The sequence below is a fragment of the Schistocerca cancellata genome, chromosome 2 (genome assembly GCF_023864275.1).
Source record: "Schistocerca cancellata isolate TAMUIC-IGC-003103 chromosome 2, iqSchCanc2.1, whole genome shotgun sequence".
Classification (NCBI taxonomy): Eukaryota; Metazoa; Arthropoda; class Insecta; order Orthoptera; family Acrididae; genus Schistocerca; species Schistocerca cancellata.
In genome coordinates this window covers 786,854,302-786,875,870 of record NC_064627.1, presented here as the reverse complement: position 1 = coordinate 786,875,870, position 21,569 = coordinate 786,854,302, and the positions used below count along the sequence as shown (strand labels likewise).

At 42.9% G+C, this 21,569-nt stretch overlaps 1 protein-coding gene across 1 annotated transcript in view; it reads left to right on the top strand.

Moving 5' to 3' along the window:
• LOC126158715 (ATP-binding cassette sub-family C member 4-like) overlaps positions 1-21,569 on the top strand; it is a 116,272-nt gene that overhangs the window by 71,406 nt on the left and 23,297 nt on the right. The window contains exons 15-17 of the mRNA XM_049916463.1: positions 7,680-7,786; positions 12,954-13,077; positions 19,863-20,036. Of these exons, the coding sequence (XP_049772420.1) occupies positions 7,680-7,786; positions 12,954-13,077; positions 19,863-20,036 (405 nt within the window). The remainder of the gene's footprint in view (positions 1-7,679; positions 7,787-12,953; positions 13,078-19,862; positions 20,037-21,569) is intronic.

Here is a 21,569-nt window from a genome sequence, read left to right as displayed (position 1 = left end):
TTGGTATGATTGTGAACTGGGGGATCGATGTGTCAGTTCCTAGATTATTTTTACAACTCAGTGATTTAGTTAAGATTGCACAAGAAATAATTTTTTATATATTTCTGAGGTAATAAAAGCTCAACCATATACTACTATTAAGGTGGGTAAGGTATGCCTTAATACTACGCTCCTGGAAATGGAAAAAGAACACATTGACACCGGTGTGTCAGACCCACCATACTTGCTCCGGACACTGCGAGAGGGCTGTACAAGCAATGATCACACGCACGGCACAGCGGACACACCAGGAACCGCGGTGTTGGCCGTCGAATGGCGCTAGCTGCGCAGCATTTGTGCACCGCCGCCGTCAGTGTCAGCCAGTTTGCCGTGGCATACGGAGCTCCATCGCAGTCTTTAACACTGGTAGCATGCCGCGACAGCGTGGACGTGAACCGTATGTGCAGTTGACGGACTTTGAGCGAGGGCGTATAGTGGGCATGCGGGAGGCCGGGTGGACGTACCGCCGAATTGCTCAACACGTGGGGCGTGAGGTCTCCACAGTACATCGATGTTGTCGCCAGTGGTCGGCGGAAGGTGCACGTGCCCGTCGACCTGGGACCGGACCGCAGCGACGCACGGATGCACGCCAAGACCGTAGGATCCTACGCAGTGCCGTAGGGGACCGCACCGCCACTTCCCAGCAAATTAGGGACACTGTTGCTCCTGGGGTATCGGCGAGGACCATTCGCAACCGTCTCCATGAAGCTGGGCTACGGTCCCGCACACCGTTACGCCGTCTTCCGCTCACGCCCCAACATCGTGCAGCCCGCCTCCAGTGGTGTCGCGACAGGCGTGAATGGAGGGACGAATGGAGACGTGTCGTCTTCAGCGATGAGAGTCGCTTCTGCCTTGGTGCCAATGATGGTCGTATGCGTGTTTGGCGCCGTGCAGGTGAGCGCCACAATCAGGACTGCATACGACCGAGGCACACAGGGCCAACACCCGGCATCATGGTGTGGGGAGCGATCTCCTACACTGGCCGTACACCACTGGTGATCGTCGAGGGGACACTGAATAGTGCACGGTACATCCAAACCGTCATCGAACCCATCGTTCTACCATTCCTAGACCGGCAAGGGAACTTGCTGTTCCAACAGGACAATGCACGTCCGCATGTATCCCGTACCACCCAACGTGCTCTAGAAGGTGTAAGTCAACTACCCTGGCCAGCAAGATCTCCGGATCTGTCCCCCATTGAGCATGTTTGGGACTGGATGAAGCGTCGTCTCACGCGGTCTGCACGTCCAGCACGAACGCTGGTCCAAGTGAGGCGCCAGGTGGAAATGGCATGGCAAGCCGTTCCACAGGACTACATCCAGCATCTCTACGATCGTCTCCATGGGAGAATAGCAGCCTGCATTGCTGCGAAAGGTGGATATACACTGTACTAGTGCCGACATTGTGCATGCTCTGTTGCCTGTGTCTATGTGCCTGTGGTTCTGTCAGTGTGATCATGTGATGTATCTGACCCCAGGAATGTGTCAATAAAGTTTCCCGTTCCTGGGACAATGAATTCACGGTGTTCTTATTTCAATTTCCAGGAGTGTAGTTACACAATAACATACATTCGCTGAACATAATTAAGTAATTTTTTATTGCGATTACTTACAGTTTAAAAGCAGTATATTCCGTTATCTGCTAACAATATGGCTGATGATAACGATAAAATTCAATTAGTTAAGTTATTAAAGTTTTACAATATCTTTTTGCGCGATTTTCTTTTCGCAAAATCATCAGTTATAGCATCGTATGAAATCTTGTTCATTAGTTCTGACTCCATGCATAAAAGAGCTAAGGGGTTTAGCTTTTCTTGGCTGAAGATAAATTGTAGATAATTTTTCGCCCGTTTTAAGCAAGAAAAGCTTTCTTATCCGAACAGTTTGTCGCTGGTGTCCATAGAGCCATGAGAACCGTTATATCCAAATCTGGATATAAATTTTGAAAATTCTGTTTTCGCAGGAACGAAAATAAACTGTTGAATGATTCAGAATTTGGTTTTACAAAAATTCTTTCAGAAGAAAGCTGACATAAGAAATGTGAGCGTTCTTGAACTAAGCCAGTCTCCGGATCATTATGATACCTTTCTTCCGAGAAAAGATTTTTTTTTCCGTAAGTGTTGATGACGACAATTCACTCGCTTTGGTCAGAAATGAAAACTTTTCACTGGACACGTTGTAGGACTCTTGCTGTTCTTAAATTCGAATACGAGTCTATCAATAAGGACGAGAAATGTGTTAATTCTGAAAGTATCATTCGCAGTTATTCTCAATTCTTTATCGGGTGTTTCATCTTAAACTTCATTCCCTTTCGCTTGGTTTTCCCCAGGTCTTTTGTATACTGCTTCGACACGCTCAATTCCATCACCATTTTTTCGAAACACTTAAACTTTTCTTGTTGAGCTACCAAAAACTTGCAAAGAGATTCGTAAAGAAATGGGAATAGTGATCAAATCTATAGTAGAAGCCTGAATTTGAACATTCACATTGTTTATTCTTTCCAAAAAACTTTCCACGCAACAACCACTAGCGTCGATTCCAATTTTTATAAATTGAAAAGTATTCGTATCGCTTCGTTTCGCATTACAATCTCTGACTGATTCTAAAGTTTTAAGGACTTCGTAGAAAGAATCTGTCAAACTTCTACATGCGCCCTCTGTAGCTGACTAAGGTATCAGCATAGCAGCCGCTTTCCCATTAAACAGGATAATCTCAGTAGACCCTTAATTATTTATTTTAGTGGCTTCATTAGCAAAATTGAGACACTGTCCAAGCTCAGAAAAGTAATCAGCACTGATAATCATTGAGTCACAGAGCTGCGGAATTACTATCGCATCAAAATTATATTTCGAGTTTCCAGTAATATGAGCTTCTTCATAGGTTTACTTTGTTCTCCCATCGCTCACAAAATCTTGAATCCGCTAACTGGTCATTCAGGAATATATACATCTTTCTTGGAAAAGGTTTCTCATGAAAATTCTTTAAAACTGCTGACACTTTATTTCAAGAAACCGAACGAATAGCAGGAATAATAGCTTCCTTCATAATTGTCGAGGGGAGTGAGTATATAATAATCTGAATAGGAACCCATGTCTTGAAACATACCACTTCCGTTCTATAACGGTTTCAATTGATATGTTTAATTAATCCAGTTCCGCCTGACGGATTGAATTAGGCGTGACACAGTAGAGTTACTAGGTAGCAATTCGAAAGGAAACATAACGAAACATCCATCTATCACGTAAGCACATTTTCTTGTATTTACACTTAAACATTACGTGTTTACGTTATTCCAAAACGAACGAGAAGCAAGCATACTGTATGTACAGAAAGTAATGTTTAAGTGCTAATACAAACAAATGTGCTTACGTGATAAATGGATGTTTCGTTACGTTTCCTTTCGAATTCTTATCTAATAACCGTTCTGCGTCACGCTTACTTCAATTCTGCTAGTAGAAGAGAACGAGTTAAACATCTGAATTGAAATCGTCGTAGAACGGAAACGTTATGTTTCCAACATGGGTTCCTATTCAAAACATTATGTACTTACTCCCCTCTACAAGTTCTAGAAGTTTTTAACGGCAATTTCCAAACTCCCTCTATACATGGACTGTTCTCATCTCTGTGCCGATTTGGTTCTGGCCCGTCAACATCGTTATTTCGCTGTTGTGAATATCTAAAAGTCCTTTATCTATCTCTGTTTTCTTGGTTGTCTGTCTATGCGAAAAATTGTCTTACCTGATCATCTGAGTTAGCAATGGTTACTGCCAACTGTCTTCGTATAACGGAACGTAGCCATGTCATTGCCCGTAACATCGATTTCTTAAACTGCTTATCTAAGCACCAGTTCTTGCCCAATTTCTTTTCTAAAAATTCGGTTACTGTTCCATCAGCTTCTCACAAATATTTTTTATTATACAATCCATCTACACAACGCATTCCCAAGTGCGTTTTGACCAGTACTTCAACAAAAATGGCACCTCAAATTCTACATATGGCATTTCGTCAGTCTCTTTGTATCTCCTAGCTATAGGCATCTCTGTCCAAATGGTTAGCAACAAAAGAGATATTGTCAGCATGTGTCCATACTGATGAAAGTGTACCTCCAGAACTGCTAATAAAAGCAACAGGATGTACATTTCCTTTAGCTTTGAATCTATTTAATTGCATACTCTGTGGAAAACGTTCAGTATCGCCTACGTCAACGTTGCGCATGCAGGGCGAGCTGAAAACTTCGGACGGCTCCGAAGCGAAGTTTCAGGCCATGCCACGTTGCATTCGTGTTGGAGTATTGGCAAATGGCGTGCATCTTTCTTCGAGGGTCGCGTGACGGCTGCCTGTAGTAACTAGCTCCCTAATCTGAGGAACTAGTGGCGTTAGCTGTCACTGTTTTCTAGCCTTTTCGTGCATGTTCAAATCAAGATTCATGAACTTAGTACCCTATTCTTCTCCAGTACTTTCAACATTTTCCAGCTGCTGTTTTGTTTTATTTATTTCTGTAAGAAATTCCATGTGTTCGTTATCTTGCTCTTATTTAAAATCTGCGAACTTTTGACTAACTTCACCAACAGCACGTTGTTGAGTTTCTAAGACGTCATGTCGCAGTGCACTTATTACTGCCTTCTAATACTAATCGAAAGCTACTCTCTCTTATCTGAACAGCTTCGCTATGCTACTCTGCGTTTCTTTCAGTTGTTTATTTGTACATTTTAAATTGTCTCCGATTCTAAACAGCAAATTCTTTAGCAACGTTATCCTGAACTATCCACACATGTTCTTCGATTCTATTAGCAAGATTATTCTGAATTTCCAAGATTAATTGCTTCATACCAGAAACATCTCGACACCTTCGGTTGGTTAATTCTATTTCCTGTTGACTGATCTTCGACAGTGGCGTGAACGCATTTTGATCCTGAACCTCTAGATCACTACTTATATTAATACTATCTTCAGTTCTGGCACAGAACTTGAATGTATAAACACTTCTTTCCTCGTATCCTCAACTTTTATCAAGCTGTACTCGCCACGTCAGTCATCTTGCCCATGTCTTCGATTTTTACTACGCGACATAAATTGGATCTTCTTACAGCACAGCAAATTATGCTACACAAATTTCTTTATTCTTAATAGCACACTCATTATACTGTTAATGGCGCCAAGCAGCAATGAAGTGCCATGCAGTACCACGCCCTTTGCTCAATTACGTGCGGCTCTTAACAGTTGTCTGTCCGTGGTGACGATCTGGTCGATGCAGCGATGTACGGCAGATGCGATGTTTCGCAATGCTATGATTCAATACTCTTTTCTTGAATGATACAAATTTGATGAAAAGCATTTTTCACATATGCACAATTCCTGCCCACGTCTTTCATAATTCTCTTTAGTGACGCATTGTCTTATTTATTGTCTACGACACTTCTGTACCGAAAATTACTACTCGCAAGCACTGACATGTGTAAAATACCCCTATATTATTTAATGGTTCAGATGGCTATCGAACATAAAAAAGAAGAGTGCTAGAAATTACATCCAGATACACAGGCATCTATTGAATTCTACCGTGTGGCTGAAACCTACCTACGCACTGTTTCCTAAGACTATAGGCATCAGTATTTAACGATATTCGTGAAATGATAAAATTTTATTAATGATCCTATTCCGCCTCATGTGCAAATTCACAGCATTCGCTACGTCTAGCCACAACGTCAAATTTAACTTCAAAGCACGTTATGAAAAGATAGACTGATTTATTGACAAACAATATTACTGAAACTTCCTGGCAGATTAAAACTATGTACCCGACGAAGACTCGAACTCGGGACCTTTGCCTTTCGCGGGCAAGTGCTCTACCATCTGAGCAACCGAAGCACGACTCACGCCCGGTACTCAAAGCTTTACTTCTGCCAGTACCTCGTCTCCTACCTTCCAAACTTTACAGAAGCTCTCCTGAGAACCTTGCAGAACTAGCACTCCTGAAAGAAAGGATATTGCGGAGACATGGCTTAGCCACAGCCTGGGGGATGTTTCCAGAATGAGATTTTCACTCTGCAGCGGAGTGTGCGCTGATATGAAACTTCCTGGCAGATTAAAACTGTGTGCCCGACCGAGACTCGAACTCAGGACCTCTGCCTTTCGCGGGCAAGTGCTCTACCATCTGAGCTACCGAAGCACGACTCACGCCCGGTACTCACAGCTTTACTTCTGCCAGTATCTCGTCTCCTACCTTCCAAACTTTACAGAAGCTCTCCTGCGAACCTTGCAGAACTAGCACTTCTTGCAAGATCCGGTAATATAAACGCTCCTTTTGTTATTCTTAAAACACCACAGTGGCTTTAATGGCGGCAGCACTCGTAGTATTTAAAGAGCTCACTTCCACTTATAAATTCCGGTTCCTTGCAAACATATCCACAAAACATCTTTGACGATTAAAGAATTGCTCCCTCCGTTAACTCCTCAAAATCATAGTAATGCCGACATTTCTTGAAAAACCGTTCTGACACAGGGGCCACACCCGAACCGTCATCATTGGCCGCTCGTCTGAGACTGAACTGCTTTTCCCCCATTCTGCCCAAGTAAGCTCCAGCTGACGAGTGGACTCCCGGCTGTTGGTGCGAACCGTTGCGGGCTGGAGTCTTCCAGAAAGCCAACGATAAGATATCCACTGGAAGTAGGTGTAATCGGTTACTCAGTAAGGCTATCGACAGTGGTACCCTAACTGCATGCAAAGATGTTGCACAAGGAGCTTATGTCGATGCATCTAAGCTGATCATAGATGAACCAAGGAAAACATTGCAGAGATAAACGTCACGATTTACGGAGAGCAAAATATAATGAGCAAAAACTGAAACTGAAAATGAGCAGGAAACTTTCAAAATTTTCTTTGTGTCTTGCTTCTTTCTGTACAACAGTGAAAGACTTGAAGAAATACATTTATCGTCAACAATGACAGTCTGTTTTTCATTGATAGATTTTCCCGTCACTTCTTGGTGAAAATGTTTCGTAATTAAAGTTAAGAATGAAACGAACTGTGATTTGTTCCACAAATATTAGTTTTTTAGGAATCGGCAGTTTGCTTCTGCAGTGACAACCGACAGGCGTTACTCAACATGTTAATAATAATTTAACGTTCCTGTATTTTACACTATCATGTTATATAACAACCAGTGTCCTCCTAGATATGTACATAGTATTAGCAGCTACAGTGCATATGATATTTGTCTTGAAATGTGTCTCTCGTACAGTGGCATCTATTTAAATTGCAACCTATTGCACTCTCAATCACTTTAGCATACACATCTACCACACAAAGCCATTAACAGTTGCAACACGTTTCATACATAGCATGAGTGATCAGAACTCGATTTGGCATTGCCTAGCAATATCGTGATCCGTGATGGCTAAAGGTTCGATTTCTTGCTCACTAGTGTCTGTTGTGGATGCTAGTCAGTTTCCGTCTGATGATAGGATAACAAAGCAAAAATGGCAGAAAGTGAAAAAAATGCGGTTTGTTGGCATTCAGACCTTAACTACTCTTTAGGTAACGGAATAAAAATTTTGTAATAACTATATATTAGCAATTTGGCTTTAGAAATTTATATGCGAAAACATTTGTCGCATTGTATGTTTGATGTAACATTTCAGGGAGGAGCCCCGTGTTCTCTCATCTCTCCGACACTCTTAATGGGTTGGCCACAATTAGAGCGTCAGGGATTCAGGACATCGTTAGAAAGGAATTCGACTCCCACCAGGTGAGTACTTCCTTATATAGCCAATTATGTGTAGTTTGAGTTATAAGCTAACACATATTTCATATTTTCTGAACATTCGAGGAAAGATGTTGACGCGTACTACTGAACATTTGTCTGTAATGTAAGTGCAGTTGTGTGAGTGGAGCTGCATTACAAGCCAAACCCTTTCGTGCAGAACGACAGCAGAAAGTTGCAAGCGAAATCCCGGAACAGTCGCTGCTACTACTGTGAAATGTACACCACTGTCTGAGGCTGCGATTCCAGGTCCAGCTGCCCCTCAGCTGCTCCGTTCAGCCTCCGGGATAAACAGAAAAACCATCTATCACTACACGTTAAACGCGATTTCAAAGCATTAGCTGTAAGAGGACGTTGAGGATCTCCTACACTGTAAGCTAAAAATTGCGGTTACCGTGGTTCCTAGCTACTGCGAAGACAGGTTTCTAAACGCTCGTTCATGAATAGCATGACACTGTAGAAAATACAAAGATTATTGCTGAAACACATTTCTAAGATACTTTTATCCAACGTTTTCTTTATTTCAGAAACATAGTTCTTTTGACTGGTTTGAGGGATGCTCTGAGTTTTTTCCTATTTTATGCTTATATTTTTTCTCTATGTAGTTGCTACACCCAACGTTCTGCACAATGCGTTAATGAGCGTTGTAGTTTTGTCTAACTGTTTTATTTTGTCACTGTGTTTTCCTTCCAACACCTAGTATACTATGCTACCCGATACGAAAAGTGAAGCACCCAGAAAACATGGTCGGATGTCGAAGCAACTTCATATACGTCGGCATGTATGTCAATGATTAGAATTGGAGTTCTCTGTGACAGGCAGAGGGGCCACCAGAGTACACTAGCGCTGTTCGTGTTTAGTTTTGTTACCAGGCCTGGTAGCGTACATAAGAGGCGTGAGGAGCGTCAGATGTTGAATGATCACTGCGAAGGACCCTGAGATTCTGCGTAGTCGTGTGATACACCGTTATTAGCACCTGAGAATGTTTGATGGAGCCTTGTTAGGGGGCTCCATTTGAACATTTTCCTTAGGCGACGGTCAACAGCATGTACAAATTTTAAGAAACATGTGATCACATGTTGTCCTTGTGTCAATGTGCCAACACATTTTAATCTTGTAACAGTTTATGATTTTTATTGGCATTTATGGTTTTCTGTGATAACTTACGTTAAAGCAAGTATGACGTGTGATATATCTGCGATAATTTTCCTGCCGCTGATGATGGTTCTGATCCGAAACTGGTAGCTAAACAAAAAATAACATTATTTCAGACAGCATGGTGCTTTGCAGTAAAAGAAAAGGAACGTCTCCATTTAGCCAGGTGGGTGAATTGTGCAGTTTCCATATTTGTGGGGCATTCGCAACTGTCCGTGGCCCGATGCTGGACTGGATGAGAACGTGAAGGAGGGCATGCGCGTCATCAACCGTAATACAAGATCGCTGGTATTCTGAACATTGTAAACGATCCACATCTGCACGTACCGTCCGAAAACTAGTAATGAGCTCACTAGAACTTTCTTTGTCATCCTGGACCATGGTCGAGGGCTGCCAGGAGCCTGACTATGGAGAAACCGTCTCATGCGTAAGCTGACATTGACACTGCAACACAAACGGCCGCGTTTAGAGAGACCGGGAAGCATGGACTCAACTTTTGAATGGCATCACATTGTGTTCAGTGGTCATTCGCGGTTCTGCACCATCCCGGATGACCATAGTCGGCGAATATGGCGGCGATCTGGGAGAGGTCTCATTCATCAGATGTCTCGGAGAGACACAGTGGTGTTACTCCTGGCCTCATGGTAGGGACATATGTCGTGTATGACTTCAGGTCAAGTCTGGTAGTGACTGAGGAATGGCATAATGGTACGTCACAGACATCCCACGTCCTCATTTTTTACATCTCGTGCGACAGTACAGTATTCTTCAACTGGACAATGGTCGCCCACGCGTGGCATATGTCTACAAACTGTCTTCGTGATGATTAGGTACTTCTTTGGTCAGAAAAAGCCTCAATCTGTCCCCGATAGAACACGTGTTCTCCGTCCCAGTGCCACTATGCAGGATATCATGTACCAGTTATAATAGTTGCCGACCAGCTTGCCTCGGGATGTTATTCAACGGCTTTTGGCACCCTTCATAATAGAATCAGTCATGCATCCACGCCAGAGGAGGTGCAATATCATAAAGATAAATGAACTCATACTGCGAAGTTTTTGGTCAGTCTGATACTATTTTGTAAACATTGAAATAAACCCACATACAGTAACTTTCAGACCGTCAGGATTCGTTTGGTTTACTCTTCCCCTTCTGGTGCTTCACCTGTTTTGTGAGATAACGTATTTCTAGATGCCGTAGCAGGTACCCCACTAACATGTCCCTTCTAGTAATGATATTCCTTAGTGTTCTTCCCTCATCTACTTTTCTTTATTACTTCTTCATTTCCTGATTTATCGGTCCCCATTGTCCGCCCTCGGTAGCTGAGTGGTCAGCGCGACAGAATGTCAATCCTAAAGGCCCGCGTTCGATTCCCGGCTGGGTCGGAGATTTTCTCCGCTCAGAGACAGGGTGTTGTGTTGTCCTGATCATCATCATTTCATCCCCACCGACGCACAAGTCGCCGAAGTGGCGTCAAATCGAAAGACTTACACCCAGCGAATGGTCTACCCGACGGGAGGCCCTAGTCACACGACATTTATTTTTTTTGTGTCCCCATACCTTTTAACATTATTCGACAGCATCCCACTGCATGTGGTTCCAGTTTCTTCTGCTCTGGACTTCCGATAGACCGGGCGGACAGTGCTTTCATGCGCAGATGTTTCCTTGTGCCTACCGAATCATGACTGTATCCAGAGCTGCAGCTATTCATCGGACGCTAACGAATGGCCAGGGCTAAAATGAATTTGTAAATCGGATAGGGAGAGATCGGGACTGTGGCGGAAGTTCACTCTAAGAGAGAGAGAGAGAGAGAGAGAGAGAGAGAGAGAGGGGGGGGGGGGGAGATTACAGTTTCAGAAAAATTCGATGCTCTATTCAAGAGAAAGTGCTTCACAAACCAGCAAGGCAGTAAGCTTTGATCCACCTGTGAGCCTTATGCAAGCAGTTATTCGGCTTGGAATTGACAGATAGAGCCCCTGGACATGTTATTGAGGCATATCGCCAAATTCTGTCCAACCGGTGCGTTAGATCTTTAAAATCCCCATGTAGTTGGAGGGCCCTTCCTTTAATGCTTAAAACCTTCTCAATTGGACAGAGATCCCATGACCGAACTGGCCAAAGTAGACTTTGGCAAGCACGAAGACAAGCAGTAGAGACTCTTGCCGTGTGCGGGCGGGCATTATCTTGTTGAAATGCAAGCCCAGGATGGCTTGCCATGAAGGGCAACAAAATGGAACGTAGAATTTCATCGACGTAACGCTGGGCTGTAAAGGTTGCCGCAGTCCATCACTCCTACTTGCGGGGCTGTGTGGCGGATGGCAGTCAGGTTGGTAACACATCCCTATCTGGGACGTCTGCAGACACATCTTCGCTGGTCACCAGGGCTCAGTTCGAAGAGCGACGCAACACTGAAGACAGTGGTACTCCAATGATTGAGATTCCTGACCGAATGCTGCGCTCCAAACGAATATTCTCAGAAATTTCTTTCTCAAATTAAGGCCTATGGTTGATACTAGTAGACTTCTCTTGGCCGGGGATGTCCTTTTTGCCAGTGGTAGTCTGCTTTTTACGTCCTCCTTGCCCCGTCCGTCATGGGTAATTCTGCTGCGTAGGTAGCAGATTCCTTACCTTCATCTACTTCATGATCACCAGTTGCGATATTAAATTTCTCTCTGTTCTCATTTCTGATTCGGGGTCCACTCAGCTTCGTGATGCCAATTGAGGAGCTACTCGACCGACTAGTAGCGGCTCTGGTCAAAGAAAACCACCATAACGACCGGGAGAGCGGTGTGCTGACCACACGCCCCTCATATCCGCATCCTCAGCTGAGGATGATACGGCGGTCGGATGGTCCTGATGGGCCACTTGTGGCATGAACACGGAGTGCTTTCGTTTCTGATACTTCTCATTAATTTCTCCTTTCTTTGGTTTACTCTCAGTCAATCTTCAGAACTCATTAGACTATTCATTACATTCAACAGATCTCGCAATTCTTCTTCTCTTTCACAGAGGATAGCATGGCAGCAGCGAATCTTATCACTGATGTCCTTTCACAATGAATTTTCATCCCACGCTTGAACCTTTCTTTTACTGCCTCACTGCTTCTTCGATGTGTAGATTACACAGTTTGGGCGAAAGGCTACATTTCTGTCTTAGCCCTTTCTTAATTTGAGAATTTTATTCTTGGTCTCCCACTCTTATTTTTCCCTCGTAGCTCTTGTACATATTGTATACTACCTGTTTCTCCCTACAGTTATCCCTATTTAACTCTGAATATCGAAAAATTTAGTTATGGTTCCCAAAAATCTGTATTCTTTGACTGATATTCAGAGCGACATGAACGCTTAGTATAATTAAGGAATATGGACCATACCTTGGTGTATTAAGCAATCAAAATTTTAGGGAATAACTCCTTTTTTAGTTCCGAATGCCGACGTATCATTCTGTCACAAAAATGTAATCTAAATTTTGCGAACAGTTAAAATGGTGTTCTTTTGTATTGAATGAGTCTGAAAGAGCCGTGTGGCTCTGTTGCCTTGAAGAACCCAAATGGTTTTTCAGCCACCCAATCCGATAACGTTTTCTTTTCTCGCCACAAGCTGTTCTTTCCCGGCGGCCTTCTAGGGTTATGTCTGAAGTGTATCTGCTGAGTGTGGCTGACTACGATGGATGTGTGTAAAGTGTGGTGTCATGTATTTGTTGCATGATAATAATAAAAGGAAGAGGGTGAAACCCGGTGCCTGCACATAGTCTGCTCCTCGCGAAAAGCACCAAGGGTCCGTCCCGTGATTGACGTCACCATCCGACTCACGGATCGCCACCGACGGTGTCACATTCCCTCACTTTACGAGACGCTGCTTAGAGGTTTGAATTTCAATACAGGACACTGGAGAAATGTTCGATGGTCAGGAACTTTACGACACAGCCTCTCGTTCGCTTCATAGCCTTCCCTTTGTATAGAAGCAACAAACTCACATATCAATTTCTTGTTTTTTAGGATCGTCATACCTCTGCATGGTTCCTATATGTAACAAACGGATCAGCGCTTGGAATATGGCTAGACTTTCTCAGCAGCATTTTCGTTACTATCGTCACCTACAGTTTCCTCGTTCTTTCTGCAGGTAAGAGCACTACTTAAATTGTCATGTCATAGGATGCGTTTAAGAATTCGTGATTTTAATATACAGGGTGTCCTGGAATATATAGTCAAGGATATCTCAGGGAAGACCATTCGAATCAAAAAAACATAGTAAGCATGGGCTCTAAAAGGCATCTTCGATATTGTGAAACCAATCTCTTTCACTGCAAGCTCTTTGCTTCCCACCTCCTGGGAGGAGCTTGTGTGGACCAAACAAGGAAACATAATCCGGTGAACATGGGCTCTAAAATGTGTACCTTAAGAACTGTAAGCCCCTTTTCAGAAGAAGAAATGTTTCACAGTAGCGAAGATGAGCAGCTGCTCGTAACTCTTGAGTTATGCATTTTAGAACCCACGTTTTGGTACACTCTTCTGTTTTGAATGATCGTACCTATTGTATCTCTGAATATTGACAGTTCTTCCTGGCACTGAGTCTCTGTGCTCGATGTCAGATTCAGTTTTCGCAATACCATTCTATTGATCAATTTCGTCTTCACGGTGGCATACGTCATACAAAAATAAATTCCCATATAATTTCAGTAGGGTAAGATGTCCTAAATATGATACAGAACAAAATGTATCTGTACTTTGGAAAGGAAAACAATAACTGTTCGGAAAAAAATTGTAAGTGTTGGAGACTATAAGCTACTGTAAAAATGATGTTGTACTTAATTCTTTAAAGTTACAAATGTAGACTAGAAAAAACAAATACATCTTATTATTTTTTGGACTGAAGTTCCTAAATGTGGTATGGTTGGTTCAAAATTGGATACACATGTGAAATTGTTATGTGCACTGATGATTGTAGGTTGAGTTCTTAACAATGAGATGCAGAACATACAAAACGATACATTTGCATAACTAGGATTTTTCTGTGCAGGATGTTTCAAGGATTTGTATGGTATGAAACACATATCAGTGTGAATTTCTTTGTTTGTTTTTCCTATTTTTAATACCACGAAGTTAACCAGCAATTAGTAAGAACTATTAGCAATTATACTTCTTATATTGAGATTAATACAAAAATGAGAGATACACAACAGAGAATTACTGTCTTTTTTGTTTCACAGCATGACCGTTAAACACAACGTAGATTCCTAGTTCATTTTCCAGTACTTTTTGTATAGTGCAAAAATAACTATACCTGTAGAAATCCTCTTTCCTCCACGAAAATTAGCCAAGATGTAATTTTCTCTACTTACTTGTGGTGCATCAGTCATAATAATAGAATCTGGTGTGGACTTTCCAAAGGGATGGATATCATCCATGCTTACGTCTGTCCTCAAAGAGATGTCTGAATCAGAGTCAGTCTCTTCAGCTCTTTTTTCTCTTTTTGTGTATATATTTCTGGTTTTCCCACTTTTGGTCTATTCTGTTTCTATTTTGAATCTTTTCCTTTTCCACAACGATTTCACTACTGGAGGTGCGAAAGTGTTGCTCTCGTATAGAAAGGGCGGCAAACAGCGGTCACGCTTGTGTGGCTGGTGACTGGGCCGTAGGCGACAAAGACATCGTGGAATACCAGGGTTGTCCAGAAAGTAAGTTCCGATCGGTTGCGAAATGGACACCTCAGTGAAAACCCGATGACGCTTTGCACAGATATGTTGGATAGTGTCTCTAGTATGACCGTCGATCGCTTCGAGACGCCCTTTTTAGATGTGGGCGCACCGTGAGCGAGTAAAGGTGCCTAGAACAACGATGTCTTCCGCCAAGTCGGAGGGCCCGCTGAGAGGCTTCGCCTTAATGAATGCAGCCCACCTAACACAACTGCCACACACTTCCTTCTTCATGGCAATTCTCAGCCGCACTCTGCAGGGGCAGTGAAGACGCTCCTGCAGCCTTTTCGATGGGAAGTGTTCGATCACCCACAACACAGCCCTAATTGGCTCGTCCTGAGTATCATCTCTGTTCACATGAAACGTTGGATACGAAGACAACACTTGGGCGCAGGCTACGCCCCGTAGACCAGCGTAGACAATTATCGGAAAGCACAAGCAGCTGCCTTCCATGACGATGGTGTTGGAAATTTGGTATAACGCTCCGACAAATGACTGAGTCAGAGCGGCGACTACGTAGAGAAGTATCTGGAAAGTGTAGCTAACTTTTGCAAATAAAGTGTTTCTGATTTTCACTTTGGTATCCATTTAGCGACCGATCAAAACTTACTTTCTGAACAACCCTCGTATTTCCGTTTAAGCCCCTATAGTTTCACGAAGTTCCAGTAGGTGACAGCGCCATAAGTAGCCTTGAAAATGGCGTCTATAACGGATGTGTGTTCCAAGCAGAGCTCCCATCGAGTTTCTTTTGGCAGAAAACCAGAGCACTGCAGCATTCATAGGTGCCTACAGAATGTCGACGAGATCTGGCAGTGAACAAAAGCACGGTGAGTCGTTGGGTGAGGCATCTGTAACATCGCAACAAGGCCGCACGCAATGTGGGAACGTGCGGACACTCTCTTTCGAGATGATCGACCAGTCACAAGCAAACACCTCACTGCACAATTGGACGTCTTTGTTGGTAGTGCTGACACACTTATTTACCAGTTGGGGTACTCAATCGCGCGTGCCTGCTGGGTTCCTCGACGTGCGGACACTCTCTTTCGAGATGATCGACCAGTCACAAGCAAACACCTCACTGCACAATTGGACGTCTTTGTTGGTAGTGCTGACACACTTATTTACCAGTTGGGGTACTCAATCGCGCGTGCCTGCTGGGTTCCTCGACCCATGAAGAGTAACGAATAACCATCTGCGCGGAATTGCTTGCGCATTACGAGGCTGATCGTGACAATTTTTTGTTGAACGCCGTCATGGGCGATGAAACATGGCTTCATCACTTTGAACCGGAAACGAAATGGCAATCCATGGAATGGCGCCACACCACCTCTCCTCCGAAGAAAAAGTTCTAATCCGCACCCTTAGCCGGTAAAGCGAAAGCGACGGTCTTCTGGGCCTCTGAAAGGGTTATTCTTTTTGATGTCCTCCCTCGTGGTGGAACAATCAACTGTGAAGTACACCACTGGCCATTAAAATTGCTACACCAAGAAGAAATGCAGATGATAAACGGGTATTCATTGGACAAATATATTATACTAGAACTGACATGTCATTACATTTTCACGCAATTTGGGTGCATAGATCATAAGAAATCAGTACCCAGAACAACCACCTCTGGCCGTAATAACGGCCTTGACACGCCTGGGCAGTGAGTCGAACAGAGCGTGGATGGCGTGTACAGGTACTGCTGCCCAAGCAGCTTCAACACGATACCACAGTTCATCAAGAGTAGTGACTGGCGTATTGTGACGAGCCAGTTGCTCGGCCATCATTGACCAGACGTTTTCAATTGGTGAGAGATCTGGAGAATGTGCAGGGCAGGGCAGCAGTCGAACATTTTCTGTATCCAGAAAGGCCCGTACAGGACCTGAAACATGCGATCGTGCATTATCCTGCTGAAATGTAGAGTTTCGCAGGGATCGAATGAAGGGTAGAGCCACGGGTCGTAACACATCTGAAATGTAACGACCGCTGTTAAAAGTGCCGTCACTGCGAACAAGAGGTGACCGAGACGTGTAACCAATGGCACCCCATACAATCACGCCGGGTGATACGCCAGTATGACGATGACGAATACACACTTCCATTGTGCGTTCACCGCGATGTCGCCAAACACGGATGCGACCATCATGATGCTGTAAACAGAACCTGGATTCACCCGAAAAAACGACGTTTTGCCATTCGTGCTAGGTTCGTCGTTGAGTACACCATCTCAGGCGCTCCTGTCTGTAATGCAGCGTCAAGGGTAACCGCAGCCATGGTCTCCGAGCTGATAGTTCATGCTGCTGCAAACGTCGTCTAACTGTTCGTGCATATGGTTGTTGTCTTGCAAACGTCCCCATCTGTTGACTCAGGGATCGAGACGTAGCTGCACGATCCATTACAGCCATTGGGATGATGCCTGTCATCTCGACTGCTAGTGATACGAGGCCGTTGGGATCCAGCACGGCGTTCCGTATTACCCTCCTGAACCCACCGATTCCATAGTCTACTAACAGTCATTGGATGTTGACCAACGCGAGGAGCAATGTCGCGATAGGGTAAACAGCAATCGCGATAGGCTACAATCCGACCTTTATCAAAGTCGGAAACGTGATGGTACGCATTTCTCCTTCTTACACGAGGCATCACAACAACGTTTCAACAGGCAACGCCGGTCAACTGCCGTTTGTGTATGAGAAATCGGTTGGAAACTTTCCTCATGTCAGCACGTTGTAGGTGTCGCCACCGGCGCCAACCTTGTGTGAATGCTCTGAAAAGCTAATCATTTGCATATCACAGCATCTTCTTCCTGTCGGTTAAGTTTCGCGTCTGTAGCGGGTCATCTTCGTGGTGTAGCAATTTTAATGGCCATTAGTGTATATTATGCGAGCCTTATGGAACTGAAGAAACGACTTCAGCGTGTTCGACGCTACAAAAAAGCAAACGAACTACTCCATCCCTATGACAACATATGGCCTCACATAAATCTGCGCACCCGAGAGGAGCTCACAAAACGTCATTGGGTTGCTCTTCTTCATTTACCTTACAAGCCGGATCTCGCACCTTCTGACTCCCACCTCTTCGGCCCAATGAAGGATGCCCTCTGCGGGAAGCAGGACGTGGATTATGTGGAGGTTATTGATGAAGCCGGGTGTTGGCTCAAAAATGTTCAAATGTGTGTGAATTCCTATATGACCAAACAGATTGGCTCTGATGTCGACCAGTGGAAGGGTACCATGTGGGTATACAGGCCAAAAGAGTGGGGAATAGTATGGTGTATTGGAATCAAGAATAAAAAGAAACTGCTTTCATGAAAAAGAATGTGTTGCATTATCTACTGAAGGCCCTTCGTAATTTGCAATGGAGCGTTTCATATTTAAGAATATCACTAACTGCTACATAATTATCTCCATGTAATGAAGGTGACAATAATGAATAATTCAGCAGATAGAGCGCAATTTTCTGTGTGTATAACACGAATTTGGTAGCTACCTAGTCAGTATTTGCGTAAATGTGGCGAATGTTTTGTTGGAACTATGTGCACATTTACTTGCAGCCTGGAAGTGCTGTTTCTCCTCGTGTTAACTAATACGTGGGTAGCCTCTGGGGAATGGATAGAGGATTTAGAAAGGAGCATAATAGTTCATGTACTCATATGATAATTTTTTTGTTGGTTACAGACATTGAAATTCTGTCAGAGACAGCAAAGGACTTGGAAGAGCAGTTGAACGGAATGGACAGTGTCTTGAAAAGAGGATATAAGATGAACATCAACAAAAGCAAAACGATCATAATGGAATGTAGTCGAATTAAGTCGGGTGATGTTGAGGGTATTAGATTAGGAAATGAGACACTTAGAGCAGTAGAGGAGTTTTGCTGTTTCGGGAACAAAATAACTGATGATGGTCGAAGTAGAGAGGATATCAAATGCAGACTGGCAATGGCGAGTAAAGTGTTTCTAAAGAAGAGAAATTTGTTAACATCGAGTATAGATTTAAGTGTCAGAAAGTCGTTTCTGAAAGTATTTGTATGGAGTGTAGCCATGTACGGAAGTGAAACATGGACGATAAACAGTTTGCACAAGAAGAGAATAGAAGCTTTCGAAATGTGGTGCTACAGAAGAATGCTGAGGATTAGATGGGTGGATCACATAACTAATGAGGAGGTACTGAACAGAATTGGGGAGAAGAGGAATTTGTGGCACAGCTTGACTAGAAGAAGTGATCGGTTGGTAGGACGTGTTTTGAGGCATCAAGGGACCAACAATTTAGTACTGGAGGGCAGCGTGGAGGGTAAAAATCGTAGAGGGAGACCAAGAGATGAATACACTAAGCAGATTCATAAGGATGTAGGTGGCAGTAGGTACTGGGAGATGAAGAAGCTTGCACAGGATAGCGTAGCATGGAGAGCTGCATCACACCAGTTTCGGAACTGAAGACCACAACAAACAACAACAAACAATTATATGATAATACATGTTTGCTTCGTCTCTGCCTTCTGATGTCTAAAAGAAATGCTTGCAGTGTCTACCATTAGCTCCTACACAAGCTTCTAAAGGCGCCATCATTGAATATCTGACTAGCTCACGTATTCCACGCGTCTGTCTGCTGTATTTGTTGCAGCCTTTCTTCAGTATGCTGGCGAAGAATGTCAGCATTCACAATACCATTTTGCTTTCCAAACAAAAACAGTTTTGAATCAGCGTTTTCCAAATAAAAGGATAGGTCATGGTGTAGCAACATCTTGACCTGCTTGTTCTCTTGTTGTCAGGACATTGGATTTATTTTTGTTATTACTTTCGGAAGCAGTGTATTCAAAACCTATTGCGAATGTTAACATTCTTCACCAACGTGTTCAAGAAATATTTCAGAATGTACAGCAGACAAATGGAATATAGGAACGAATAAGACAGTCAATGACGTGGTGTTAGAGCTAATGGAGACATTTTGAACATTTCATTTAACTACCAGAAGACAATATTAGAAAAGGAAAAAAACCTGTGAAACCAAGCCGCAAATCTGCAAACAAGAAGACAGAAACGAAGCGAACATTTAACACGAGAAATGGCCTGTAACCAAGAAAATAAAAAGATTTACCATATGGATAAGTGAACTTTTCTTAAATTCTTTTAAGACTTGTATCCTTTTACCAGAACTTTTCCACATATTAGTTACCTCCTTTTCAATAAAACGTTATAACTCTGCTACTTACAGGAGTTATTATTTCACAGGTTCATTCGGTGGTTCCGGTGTGGGTCTGGCAATTTCACAGTCACTGATTCTGACTGGTATGCTTCAATATGGTATTATGCAAATGACTGAAGTGGTCAGCCAGATGACATCAGTGGAGAGAGTCCTCGAGTACACCAAGATCCCTTCTGAACCTGCTCTGGAGTCCGCACCAGGTGAGAAAACGACGATGAAAGTGATGTAACTGCTACTATGGCGAAACATATATATGTATATCTTAGTTCAGTAAGTAGATTTAGAATGGAGAAGACGTCCTGTGTGTTTTACAAGGTGATTCCGTGACGATGTACAAACTTTCACAGATCATGGAGAAGGTTTTTGTATCAATTTGAGGGAAGGGATCCTGGTCCGGAAATGACCGAGTCGGAAGTTGTAAGCGAAAATCCTTCTGATACCCCTGACAGTGAGCCTCTTCTACTACAAGCACTTTTATTTCCATATTTTTGGAATAGGTGGTGTGGACAATAACGTGGGCTCTAAAATGCCTACCTTGAGAGCTATGAGCACTTGTTCAGCAGTATAGATGTGTTTCACAATAGGGAATATCAAGTAGTGCTCATACTTCTTGAGATATGCACTTTAGAGTCCATAGAGTCCATGTTTATCGGACTTTTTTTTTCTTGTTTGGTCCACACTGTCTGCTCCCAGAATATGGAAAGCAAAGAGCCTGCAGTAGAAGAGCTCCATCGTCAGAGGTATCAGAACGATTTTCGCTTATAGCTTTCCAGTCGACCGTTTTCCTAACAAGGTCCCTTACGTCAAATTCATACATTTATCCTTCTCAGTCATCTCTGAAAAATTGTAACAGCATCAAGGAATCACCCTGTATGTTCACTCACGCTCTACTGTGTTAAATTTTTTATTAATTAATTTGGAGATAATTTTAATCAACATTCAATTCCGGAACCTCTAACTACGTAAAAATGATTTTGATATTCACGTTACTCACTAAAATGTCGTACTTAACTTGAATATATAAATTGTCCCTACATTCTTTCCAATTAACTGGCATTCTAATTTCTTTCATTGCATACAGTTTTCATTAAATTATAAATATTTGTCACATACGTATTTTTATTAAAAGTAAGCATGGGATATTCACTTTAATTAAAATTTAAGTAAATAGTTGCAATTACGCAGTAGGAGTGAAACATATAGGAGTTGGAGGTACGTCCTTCAGCAATGGTATAGTTGTACGTTATAGCTATTTATTTCTTATGAATCTTTGAGATTAAAGAATAACGAAATTTTGTTCATAATTCTCATTTCAGAAACGACAGTCATTGTTGTACTGGAAAAATTATAATAAAATAATATTTTAAGAAATTATTTCTCGTTTCTATTTTATGTCAGGTTAACTTCGTCTCATTGTTAAAACCTTACAGGCTCGTGACAAAGCCGGAATATTGGCATGTGGCCTCTATTGATGTCTGCTAGGGTATTTTATTAGTGACTGACTGGTGGTGATTGTGGCTGACGGATTCTACAATTCAGACACAATGATTTGGCATCAGTAGTGGCTGCAGCATTCGTTATAACCTATCCGTATAGGCTCCAACAGTCTCTCGCACCAATCTACCAGCAATGTACAACTGATAACCGTTGTCTATATACTTACGAATTTACGCATCTGTTTCAGCTGGAAACATTTTCATCTTCATGTTTTCTCTTATATCTAACCATGAATT